The sequence below is a fragment of the Manihot esculenta genome, chromosome 1, assembly GCF_001659605.2.
Source record: "Manihot esculenta cultivar AM560-2 chromosome 1, M.esculenta_v8, whole genome shotgun sequence".
NCBI classification, from domain to species: domain Eukaryota; kingdom Viridiplantae; phylum Streptophyta; class Magnoliopsida; order Malpighiales; family Euphorbiaceae; genus Manihot; species Manihot esculenta.
The window spans coordinates 31,281,383-31,294,120 of NC_035161.2; the positions used below are offsets into that span (position 1 = coordinate 31,281,383).

The following is a 12,738-nucleotide window of genomic DNA, read 5'->3' on the forward strand; positions in this document are numbered from 1 at the left end:
CTAATTAAATTAAAAGTCCTAATCCTAATGTTGTTTCAACACTCAGTATCCATTGTTTACGGTTAGAACTACTGAGATATTTAATTTCATTCACTTCCCTCGTTTTCGTCTTCAATGGTATTTTCACTACTAGTGTTTTTTCCAATCCAGGGTTAATTTCAGTTCAACAGACCGCTTTCACCGTTAGTGCCCCTTCACGTTCCAGCTTAACAGTTTCCAGAGTCTATTATCAACTCATCTTTCTTTCTTTTATTTTTTTTAATTTTTTTTTATTTACAAATTTTCATTTGCATTATATGCAAATGGCTTTTTACTCCCAATAAAACTTTATTACAGTAAGGAAAGTAAATATACCAACAGATATTATTGTCAATCTTGTAATAATAAATTCTTCAAACAAAGCTTCGCTATTATATCTAAAATAATGCGAGAATAAATATCAATAATGCGAGAATAAAACAGTCAAAACTCTAATTTTCCACGGTACACTACAAATGACATCAAAGACATCCTTCACAGTAACAAAATCAATTTTAGATTCGATAAAATAAAATCCTCATCATATGCCAATTTAATCTAATCTTGGATATGATCTGATCGCTGCTAATACAGCTCGTGCCTCTCCAATCTTAATAAAAGAACACCATGCCCCAATAACAATACCATGTATAGTCTTTCTTGCACCATCTTTAGCCAAATGGCAACATTATTAATCATTACCCAATACAAATGATACAACATAACGTCTTGCCTTTCCTTTTCACCTCCATCAGCAGTTCAGCACAAGCACTTCAAAAGCACTACGTTTTCCACCTCTTGCATAACAGATGGAGTCATGCACAAGGACAAAACACACTAATAATATAAATAATAGATGTAATGTTCTCTGAATTTTGAGTTTACCAAATATTTATTTAAGCTTCAAATTAAATTGTATCAGGTAACAACCAAAACATACAGAAAACCAAACGCAAGACACTAAAGGTTGTTGAGAAATGTTCCCTAAATATCTTTGGCGTAACTTGCATATTCTCACTACCAAATATATCTGAAAAAAAAGGCCTAAATGCTCTAGCTCTATTATCCCCCTCAGCATTCAATACTCTTAACATATACTACTACTAATATGTGTCAACAGTGATTGTAAATGTGAAACCTATATGGTACATCACCAACTCTAGAAATACAGCCAACAGAAGCCTAAACCTGTATTGCCCAGCTTTGGATACTCCGAAAATTCTTAAAATCAGCAATAGCTTGTTCCAAAAATAAACAGGCGCAACTAGAGCAATCCTTTATTGTCTACTTTTAGTCCAAAGCTTTGATTGTTTGCCTACTCCATAATGCAGTATTGGGGTCAAATCTCAGTTCCCATGTAGGCCAGTAATGTAGATCTTGCTTCAGTGTCAAGACTCGAGGCTTCCCATTCAAGTGGACGGTCCTTACACGGACAAATTCCCCATGCCCTAATTCCTGATAAATTATAGCAGCATCAGTACAACCATCAGTAACTAACTCCATATTTATGCAGTAATCTAAACAAGCAAAATAAGGAAAGAAAGAAAAAGACTAGTCTGTCTTGCTACAACATTTGAGCTATAAATTCTGTACTGTTACATCCAAACAGTAGGCAGACATACCTTTGTCACATTAATGAAAGCATCTAAATCAGGCGTTGATCTCCCATTAATTTCAACTATCCATTGAAGAGCATAAAGACCATATCTGTGCACAGGACTTCCATGACACCACCTGAAAAATATCAAGGAACTTCAAATTATTCAATAAGCTGAAATTTTCAGACATGACATATGAGCTGTCCTCAGATCAATGAACAGATATAAGTTGATATATACTTTAGAGTTGCCTCTTAATATTTATTCCTGGAGAAGAGAAAAAGAAGGGTCTACAAAGGCGCAAGAAAAAGTAACAATCAGCTACCAGTTGTGTGGGCTGACGCTCAGTTTGAAAGATAATTGACACATGGAAAGCCGATCCTAAGCCAACATTACTCTCATTATCCAGTTCTCCCTATTAGAAAAGATAGGCTTTCATGGAAGCTGATAATTCACCAACAGATATTTGAAAAAACAAATTTACAAAATAAAAGATAATGCCAACACTTCAATTTATGTTGCTTTCCATTAAACCTTTTGCCCTTGCAATCCATTACAATCTGTGTTGCTTGTACCAGGAAAAAATTAAAAAAAAAAAATGAAAAAGAGGCCTGGAAAAAAAAGGATTGGTTCAGTTTAAAACTGATTGCTTCCAGCTAGCCACTTCTATTTCGAGCAGCCATTTAACAGTTCATATATTTCCAACCAACAAGGCAACAGTTCCCAGCAGCCCAAAAAACATGATGATATGATTCACATCTATGCTACAATACCAGAAGCCAAAAATATTTATGAACATCTTCCTTCTCATCCCAGCCATATGCGACTGTAACCAGATGCAAAGAAATATAGCAAATCAATACTATTAATACCCATGAACAATTACCTAGGTGCTAAGAAAAACAATAATTTAATCCTCGACCCAAAACAAACATCAATCTATTGTATATTTTCATAATAGAAGCGAAATCAATTCTGCAATACAACAAAAATATGAACTTGGTGCATCATGTGATGGATGCACCAAGTTCATATTTTTGTTGTATTGCAGAATTTATTTCGCTCAGTCTGTCACCGTCGCTAGATCCACTCGTGAGTTGACATGGCAGTTGAATGCTACATCCACTCATGAGTTTTGATGGTAGCAGGTGGCATGATGGGCCCATTATCGGTCATTCGGGAGAGGAACCAAAGGCAGGATGAAGAAGAAGAAAAGGGCAGAAAAAGATTGGAGAGAAAGAAGGGGAGTCAACAGAACAGGGCAAATGAGAAAAATATGCTTAAAAACTTAGGTTTGGAGGCTAGTGAAACAATGTAGTATAGCATTAAGGTGGCAAAATCTGTTCAATTTGGTTACTTTAGTTTTTAAACCTTAATAACCAAACCAAAAATTCCTTAAAATAAGAACCAAAATTGAACCCATTTACCAAAAAAATGAACTAGCTTGGTTCAGTTTGTTTTCTCGCTTTAAATAAAATGAGTGATCAGCCTTGGTTGCTTTTTACAATGCCGCCTTACTCTTAAGGCTCTGTTTGGATGAGGGTAAGGAAAGGGTACATAAAGATAAGGAGGGGTAAGTAAATTATGTACCCTTATTTGGGAAGCCTTACCTCCTTTACCCTTCAAATTCCAAATTTTCTTATACTCCAAATTGGGGTGCAAGGAGGAGTAGGTGAGGGTAAGTGGTTTTATCCCCTTCCTTCACCTCTTTCCAAATATAAAAAATATACATTATCCCTCTTTACCTTTTCATTAATTCACCCATTCCAAATACGCAAATTTTTTTTATTGTAACCCTCTTTACCCTTACCTCTCCTTGCCATCTTTTTCCCTTCCATTAATCCAAACATAGTGTAAAGCTTCACAAAGCAGCCGGCTCTAGTTCTCTCAATTCTCAAATCCCTCTTATCTCCTCTCTCTCTCTCTCTCTCTCTCTCTCTCTCTCTCTCTCTCTCACACACACACACACACACACAAAAAAAAAAAAAAAAAAAAACTTCTCTGCCTGGTTTATTCACAACATGATGAAGGTATCTCACATTGCCCACCTTCTTCACATGCTTCTTCTTCATTTTCCTTCTTCTTCTGCATGCGGCACACCTCTCAAACTCCATATCACTAAAACCTGTATGCTTTTTGATCTTTTTGTTGTGAATGGCTTCCTCCTCAAACCCACCTATCTTTTTCTTACTTCACGCGGCCAACAAGCCTGCATCTGCATGTATGAAGGAATTTGCTGAGCATCAAAGGAGAGACCCACCTCTATCTCTTGTCGTCTCACCTCATATTCCATGAGTATCACACCATGAAAGACCCATCGATGAGCATTGAGTTGTTGCTGCTTGTTTTCATTGAATATGTTCATGTGAATTTCTTCTTGTCAATTTGGTTATTGAGATATGGAATTTTTGTTGATTGAATTGTCGTTATGACTTTCTTCTACTAAACTTGGGTGTTGATAATTTGGGATTATTGATTGATTAATTATGTTAGGATTATATTGATTTAATTTAGGATTATTGACTTGCTAAAACTGTCAAAAATTTTCCTATGGCTTTAGGTACTTGGAATTTGGAATTGTGAGGCAGGGGAATAATGATGTATGGGTGTTTCTCTCAAACTGATGGCGGGGTTCTGAACTGAACCAAACTAGCAAAGTTCGACTAGATTCTTCTATTATTTCAGTTTGGTTTTGGCTAGCATTTTTCATTAGATTAGTTTTTTGGTTTATCAATTTTAGTTCGGTTTCAAAACCGACCAAATGCTCTCCCCTATTCCCCTCCCACCAGGTAAGGCCAAATTCCATTCCCATTGTTCTCTCAATTCTTAAATCCAAAAAAAGCTTGAACATATTTGCAACTGCAGAAATTCTTACCGAGCCACATATACACCATGACCCTCCTCAGGAAGAAACCCAAGAGCACGAACTGCTGGATGAGGATCCTGAACAATGCAACCACACCAATTTATTACACGTGTTGTACCATTCCCATCCCTAACATCTGTTCCCACAAGAAGATCAATTTCACGTCCCTGCAAAAAACAGCACATGGTCACTTCATTACACTTATTAACAATATAGCTGTATCAATGTTGATTAGATTGTCAAAAGAAAGAAGAAAATATAAGGATAGACATATCCTTGCCTGTCGAAAAATGGTCATGCTAAGTTTCCCTTCACTGTCGCTGCTCTTATCTAAAGCTTGGCAAGCATTTTCTATATCACGGAAGCAAGTTACAGGGTCTTTGTTGACTGCCAAAACCATGTCCCCTTGTTCTAATAGATTTTCAGCTTTTGATCCAGCCAAGCAACCTTTGACACGCAAAACTTGTCGTCTAACTGGATCCTTCTTGACCAGAGCCTATAAGTTATATTAACCACTAGTAATTGACAAGGCAGCCATGTCCTATACTTTAATAAACATGTACATGAAGTTCCAATAACACTTGTCCATCTCAAAAACAAAAGAGAAAAGTCATCAATAAATAGTTGAATGGTAAGTTAACAAAAAGCCCCAGTAGTATCACAACTGCTAGTGCATTAATGCAGTATCTGTCAAAACAAGCAAGCTTCAGCTATAAATTCAAGCTGTGAGATGTTTTGTTCACATAAAGTAAAAGATATAATTAGTCAGACACGCACTTAGTATAAACCAGCATACTCAAGTTTTTGTGCTTCTCCAAAGGATATGGAAGAAATTGCAAACATAAGAAACATTATTCAGTTAACCAACTATAGAAGTGATCAAATTCCAAGTCTATGCACCTAGACATCAATATTTACTCTAAATATGAAGACATCAATTTTTATCATTTCAGCCTATGACTGTCTAGAACTTGATGTTCTACGAAAAACGGTACTGAGATCAAAATATCAACACCCTTTCCATTTAAATCCTGTGAAATTATTCACAAGGAAATAAAGGAGGAAATTGAAAGACAATATTTATTGAACATTACTTCTAAAGCAATTAAAAAGGAAAAATATTCACATTTCACAAGAAAGTGAGTTAGATGCTGAGAACACATACTTGGACCCAGTTATCGCTCAAACCAAAACTCCGTGCCTTTGAAAGCAAAGTAGGATAAAGCTCAACCTCCAAGATTCTGACAAGTGGCATTGGCCTTCTGACACAATTTATGAGAAGAGGTGGGCCATTTGCACCATGTACAATTTTGTCAAGAACCTGACTGATTGTATAAATGGGGATCCCTCTAACAAATTGGTGATCTTCTGAGGTACTGAAACCATATTTCAACTGGAAAGGGGAATAGTGCATTAAAGTAGAAGAAAAGAGGAGTTTATTTAATTCAATCATTGTATTACAATGGTTTTAATTTGAACGTTGATCAAAGTGGATTCCACCAAGACCAACAGTGAGAGTGTAATTGTTGTACACAATGGTTCTACTGAATAATTATCCAAAATTGGAAGCAGCCAACAGGAATTAAATTAATAGTTTATACCTGAGTTGAAAAGCTTCCCCAGATAGCTTGAACCCTTCCATGCTCATCAGCTAGCACACCTGAGAATGTGCTCCCAAAATCTGAAACAGTGCAGAAGAAAACAGTAAGGACAAAAAAAGTCAATGCTAGTTTTTGGCTGATTATGATGTAAACCATCACCAGTATCAAGTTCAATGACTTCCATATTTGTTGCTCTATAACGTGGGCAATCAGCTGAGCCAATATTCAAGGCAGCAAAAGGGTTGGTTACAATGGATTTCCTAGATGTTGCTTGCAGGCTTCTACTTAGCCCCACAAGATAGACCGAATCCCCACGTCGCAATGCCGGCTCTGTTCAAGATCATAAGCATCAGTCCCCAAAAGCAAGCATTTTTACAGAAAACAACTCTAGTGCACTTGAGAAAAGAATACATGGAAAAATTTAAAAAAAAAACAGTACGGAAGAAAAAGAATTCCACATTGAAATAAAAATTTTGCCAATCAACAAACCAAAGATGCCCTAACTAAGAAAACAAAGATGGCAAAATGGATCCACCAAAAATACCAAGCTTCTCTTGGAATCTAAGGCTCCATTTGTTTCGCAAAAAACAACTTGGATGTAGAAAATTGTTTTCCAAGAAAATAAATTATTTTCCATTATTTGTTTGTAATATTAGAAAACAAAGAATGTTAATAAGTTTCATATATAGAAAGTCTAGTGGTGTTAACAAGATTCTCAAAATTTTAAAATAATTTTTTCTTTTTTCAAAAAAAGAAGTCATTTTCCTTAAAAATGAATTACTCTCCTTTGACCAATTTCTCTGAGTGCTCCAATAGTTAGAAAATGCGTATAAAATGTTTCTTGGAAAATATTTACCTTGAAACCAGCAGAACCTAAGTTATACAACACGAAAAAGTTAGCGACTTATTTAGCCCTATAAATGCAGAAAGCTGACCCTACCAGGTAGCAATTCAGCAGCTCGAACCATTGAGGCACCAGCAGCTCCTAGGGCCAACGGGTCATAAGCAATGAGAGCATAATTGTGAACAGGATGAAGAAAAACCACCTGGAAATAAAACGTATGATTTACGCAGAACAATATATAATTTCTCATTTGAATTATTTACTTGTTAAAAAATTACCTCCCCAGGAATTTCAATGGGAAAAGCAGCAAAGGACAGCATCACATCTGATGCAGATATTGCAACTGTATTCCTATCAACTGCAACCAATCCCATATCTTGAGAATGATATATAATAACACCAGTCCCAAAGAAATGTTGTGAATGGACACCATCAATCATAATTGATGGTGGAACATGAACCTGAGAGTATAAAGATCAGCAAGTTATGTTGAGGAAATGATTTTTCACATGTAAAATAATCTTTCATAAGTAAGACAAAAATTATGTGATGGAGGGACTAATAGAAAACAATAAAGGAAACAACAAAAGTGTGCAGTTGATTGAGGATAACTATAATGTGAAACTGATAAGATTTTTACCTCAAACAATACAAGTGTGGGCTCTATCACACTTTCTGCAAACGAAGCATTAACTGCTGGTGCTATTGCACCTTGATATTCTCTTAAAACTTCATTCTCCATGAGACTTGGATTCTCCAACTTCAATTCTCCAGTTTCATGTTGTATGGAACCATCAGCAACAGCAGTTCCATTGGCAGACAAATCTGATACCCTTCGTTTCTTTGTTCCAACATCAGATTCATACCGAGAATGTGGTTCCCCAGAAGAATGTTCAGAACTGGTTTCTATAGTGGTAAAAGCATCAGCCATTTCTGGGTTGTCCTCTTGATTTACGTTTTCTATCTGAGTTACTTCTCCACCCAGCAAAACAGTTTGGCTAGTTAGGCCTTGTCCAATATCATTAATGGAAGATGATAGTCTCCAGGACTCGGATTGAATAGCAAGCTTTGCTGTCCACAAACCGTAGCTGTCATCACGAGTGTATATCTGTGGAGGGGCATACCATTCATGGCGATCAACTGTAACCAGTACAGACTGCAAGCACCATAAGATCCACAAAAATCAACCAATATCCAAATTTGAATTAGTCAGATCCAAACAGGATAATGCACTGGACAAGGGCAATTGCTTAGCAGCCAAAAATCCAATTTACATTTGTTATGGATATCCACAACAACATTACAGTGATACAACACTTGAGCAGACATTCACATTTAAATTTAACTCGGTGCTTTGAACACACATTTAAATTTAACACTTGAGCAGACATTTGTTATGACTGCCAAGAGTCGAAGGGATGCATCACAATAAGTGCTTGTGCAAAAGAAAAGGAGCAATGAACTACCAGTTACTCGCACAAAAAAATTTATGTGGTGCAAAATGTTGACACAGCCATCGCATACCTTCCTTCGATGACGATCCATGTAGCTTATGTATTCTAATGGCACTCTAGCACCCCTAGATAGCTTAGACAGAGCAGAGATTAGTTCATCAAGCTGTGATATCTCCTCATTAGCGAACTTCTTGATGATTGCATGGCGAGGAACTCCAGCTCGAAATAGCATATATCTGCAGCATGCAAAATATAACAGATTAATTCAATAGAAAGGGCATGTGAAATTAATTCAATACAGAAGGTATGTGAGTCATCCCAACTTAAATCAACTAAAAAGAAAACAGTAAACCAACTGAAAACTTCAAATCCAAAGTAAGCGCTCCCAACTAGTTGAGGTCTATTACAATCAATCTTTCTTCTCAATTCTGTCTTATTCAGGGCAAAACTTTTTGAGAGGTGATGTGATACCAAATCGCCACCACTTCAGTTTACTGTCATTCTGGGGATATATATCAACCTTACACTCCCAAGATATTTCAATAAAAAATCATGAATGAACATGATCTTCTCCACCCTAGGACTGCAACTAGAAAGCCTAAATTTAGTTTTTGAAACTTAATAGTAGAAATTTCCTTCCAGTAAATCATTCATCAGAAATTTCTGGCAATATATTACCATAATTAAGGTCTTCTCGCAATAAATATAAATAAGGAACAATCACAAACAAAAATGTAGAAATTAACCACAGCATACACAGAAGTAAAATAAATGCCAGCCCACTCAATTACCAATTGAAAAACTTTTAAACAATAAACCTACCCAGGTTCTGAAACGTACACCAGACCACACTGGAAACGGAAATTTCTAGCCTGTTTCAAACAAAAGGCGACAAATTCAAGAGGTTGGCAAAAACGAGCTCAAGTAGAAAGCAAAATAAACCACACAGACAACTTTAACTGTCTTTATCGTTAAGTCTGGTGGAAGAATGAGTTAACCAAGTCAAGGAAAAAGAATATTTGGAGAAAACATAAGGCTTCAAGAAAAAATAGTAGGATTAGAAGATAAAATTTAAACATACAACAGCAGCAACAAAAGTTTGCCAGTATAGTTTATATGTACTCCAAAAACATGCAAGATAGAGATGCAACACAAAATGTAAGTCAAATACCATACATCAGCTCCTCAACTGTCAAAACAAGCTAAGCCAGTATGACATGTTGAATCTTACCGTACTTTGAGGAATAAGAAAATCAGAGGTAATATATAATAATAAAAAAGTCACTTTCAAAGAAAAAGGTAGAAAATCCAACATACCTGTTGGTAAGACAGAGGATGTATCACTGCACCACTTACTTCTAAGAAATAGTCAGGAGTTATAGAATGTAAATCCTGAACCTGAAGCATAAATAGGCTATAAATGTTACATTTTAAGAAGGAGAAAAGATTACAGCTTTTTGAAGAAAATAACAAACTAGCAGCCTCAAGGAAAATTCAGCTGCCACATTAGAACTGAATCAACTGATACTCTAAAGCAAAGCAAACAGACAAATTTCTGTCTAGTCCTTTGTTACAACCATGTCAATAAACAACTGTACAATCATTAAACACCTTACAGAATTTCATGCATGCCAAAATTTGGATAACAATGTGCATGATGAATCAATTGTAAGCAAGCAAACAAGCAAATAAATCCACATGTCCAACCAAAAATTTATTGTCAAAGAAACCTATTCACCAAAACGATGATTGAAGAATGACTTTCATTGCGCTTTGTCCATTTAAAATGACCCTTCTTTAATGACATCAACTTCATCTGCACCTTACTTGGCAGGTATTCTCCTACTATTTTAAACAACTCACATTTTCTATTAGTCCCTTGACACACAAGCTGTCCTGACAACTAAAAAGATATTAAATATTTAAAAATTATCAACATTGCAGTTCCATCATTAATACATTTGAATAACTTATCATGCACCATAGCAGGCATCCTTCTGCTATGGTCATTAGTAATTGATTTACTCGATGACATTTAGTTTCCCCCTATAAATATATAATAATGAGTGTTCACTGACACACACTATCCTACCATACAGGTAATTTTCACTTGCAGAGTTGCAGTCCCTCAACTTTGATTGTGCTTCAATTTGTTCATTCAACTTCAATTCATTTCTCAAAATTCCTTCAACTTTGATTTAAATATTTAAAACTCCTTTATCTGCTATTGCAGATTTTGAAGATAATAAAAAGAAAATTTATTTCCTCCCATCCTTCACCAAATTTATTCTTTATTTTTTCTCTTTCATAAAAAATACACATTACCAGGTTTAACAATCAATTTTTTTCAAAATTTATTTTATTAAAATCTAACCAACTAGCTTAAAACCCTAACTTTTTGGTCCCATAAACCCAAACATGATCATAATGAGAGATTTGATTGTTCCGACCATTTTAGTCACTGTCCAGTGTCCAACCATGTTGCAACACGTTTCAACTTGGGGGAACTACTTTGACCAAGCTAATCACCAACCCTTGCTGAAGCAGTAAATCAAGGATAGAGCAAAAATAGCTAGGGAATCAAAATTAGTTCCTTTTTTATTATTTATTTAATAACTTTAATATCAAAATTAAATAATATTTTAATTAGATAAACAGTTAAATTTTTTTTATAATGGTAGCTTATAATAATCATAATACTAAAATAACAACAGTAGTATTTAACAAAGTACAATTAAATTAAATGAATAATATTTATTTAAAAAATTTATGGATTATTACAATTTAGTTAACATTGAATATTTATTTTTAAGATTTAAGTTTCATAAAAAAATGCGTGGGTAAGAAAAGTAACTATTTAAAAAATTAAAAGTTTATAATTAAAAATAATAAAAAGGTATCAATTTCCGGAAAGTCTCAATGATACAAATAAAGTTGGAGTTATAAAAAGGTAGTTAACCTTGAAACTTGTTATAGTAAGTAAGAATGAGTTTAATGATACAAATAAAGTTGGAGTTATAAGCAAAAAAATTGAAATTAAGGTATCAAATTGAGAACACAAGTTGAGGGATTCTGGGTTTATTATTAGCCCCTACTACACTGGGTAATGAAAATTGAAGAATACAAATGACATCTAACCCTGAAAAACAAGGGTATCAATTCCCGAGAAGTCTCACTAAAATTAATGATCATGCAAGTCCATTTAACATGATACTGCATGAGGATCAAGAAAAAATTGAAGTTACTGGATTCCAGAGGTAATTTTCACCCAAAGTCACTCAACTTTTAGTGTGTTTTCATTTTGGTCACTTTAATTTCTTTCTTAAAACTCCTCAAATTTCAATTAAACTCCCATTAAACTCCTTATTACCTATTATTGCTATTTTCTTAATATACCATTTCATTTTGCAATATATAAAAAAAAAGGAGAAATTTAGAGTTATCTAAAATCATTATAACTACCTATAATAAAAGAGCATTCTTTTTTCTTAAATCAATACTCCTTGTACATTGATTAACAAAACAGAAGTTAAAAGTAACACCACCTTCTAATAATCATCACTTATTGTATTGTATCTAATTAATATTTTTATTACTAATAAATCTTTTTAGTGTGATTCAAAAATAAAATATAAAAAATACATTAATTAAATTATTAAAATAAAATAATCAATAAGTTGTGTGAGTAAATATATAAAAAAGAGAAGTAAAATGAAAAAACCTCTTCATTTATCTAAAATAAAACGATAATTAATAAACAATTTATTTTTAATAAAATCCTATATTGTTATTTTAAATATAAAAATATTATATAATTAAAATAACTTAATAAATAATATGCACAATAATGTTGCTTAAATGATAAAACTTCATCTACAAAATTATCTAAATTAATATCTAAAAATTAATAATTGATGTTTAAAATAAAATTGTATCTAATTCATATTTTTATTATTAATAAATTTTTTTAGTGTGATTCAAAAATAAAATACAAAAATATTTTAATTAAATTATTAAAATATATTAATTAAATTATTAAAATAAAATAATCAATAAGTTGTGTGAGTAAATACATAAAAAAGAGAAGTAAAATGAAATTGGGAAGAGAGAATTAAAATGAAAAATGGATGATGAGAAAAAGAGAAATATATTTTTTATTTATGTTAAACTGAACCTGTAGTAGCAAGTGAAAAGGGGTTTAATGAAAATAAATTAAAGATCGATTAGTTTTAAGAAATAAAATAAAGTTGAGTGACCCAATTGAAAATACACTAAAAGTTAAGTGATATTGGATGAAAATTACCCCCCCAGAAGAAGTGATCAATCATGATAACTATTTAAACATTACTCTTCTATA

At 33.6% G+C, this 12,738-nt stretch overlaps 1 protein-coding gene across 5 annotated transcripts in view; it reads right to left on the reverse strand.

The window, feature by feature from the left end:
* Positions 1-887: 887 nt before the first annotated feature.
* The window catches only part of LOC110599646 (protease Do-like 7), a 29,852-nt gene continuing 18,001 nt past the window's right edge, over positions 888-12,738 (reverse strand). For 3 of the 5 annotated variants that reach the window (XM_021736142.2, XM_021736149.2, XM_021736157.2), the window contains 13 exons: positions 9,699-9,779; positions 9,204-9,253; positions 8,452-8,617; positions 7,568-8,083; positions 7,206-7,388; positions 7,024-7,129; positions 6,243-6,413; positions 6,084-6,163; positions 5,648-5,875; positions 4,763-4,978; positions 4,492-4,649; positions 1,641-1,752; positions 888-1,473 (listed from right to left, as the gene is read on the reverse strand). In XM_021736142.2, the coding sequence (XP_021591834.1) occupies positions 1,309-1,473; positions 1,641-1,752; positions 4,492-4,649; positions 4,763-4,978; positions 5,648-5,875; positions 6,084-6,163; positions 6,243-6,413; positions 7,024-7,129; positions 7,206-7,388; positions 7,568-8,083; positions 8,452-8,617; positions 9,204-9,253; positions 9,699-9,779 (2,232 nt within the window). In that variant the 3' untranslated portion in view covers positions 888-1,308. Of the gene's footprint in view, positions 1,474-1,640; positions 1,753-4,491; positions 4,650-4,762; positions 4,979-5,008; positions 5,072-5,647; positions 5,876-6,083; positions 6,164-6,242; positions 6,414-7,023; positions 7,130-7,205; positions 7,389-7,567; positions 8,084-8,451; positions 8,618-9,203; positions 9,254-9,698; positions 9,780-12,738 lie in introns of those variants that run through there. The other 2 variants (XM_043957476.1, XM_043957474.1) reach the window with 2 other exon arrangements.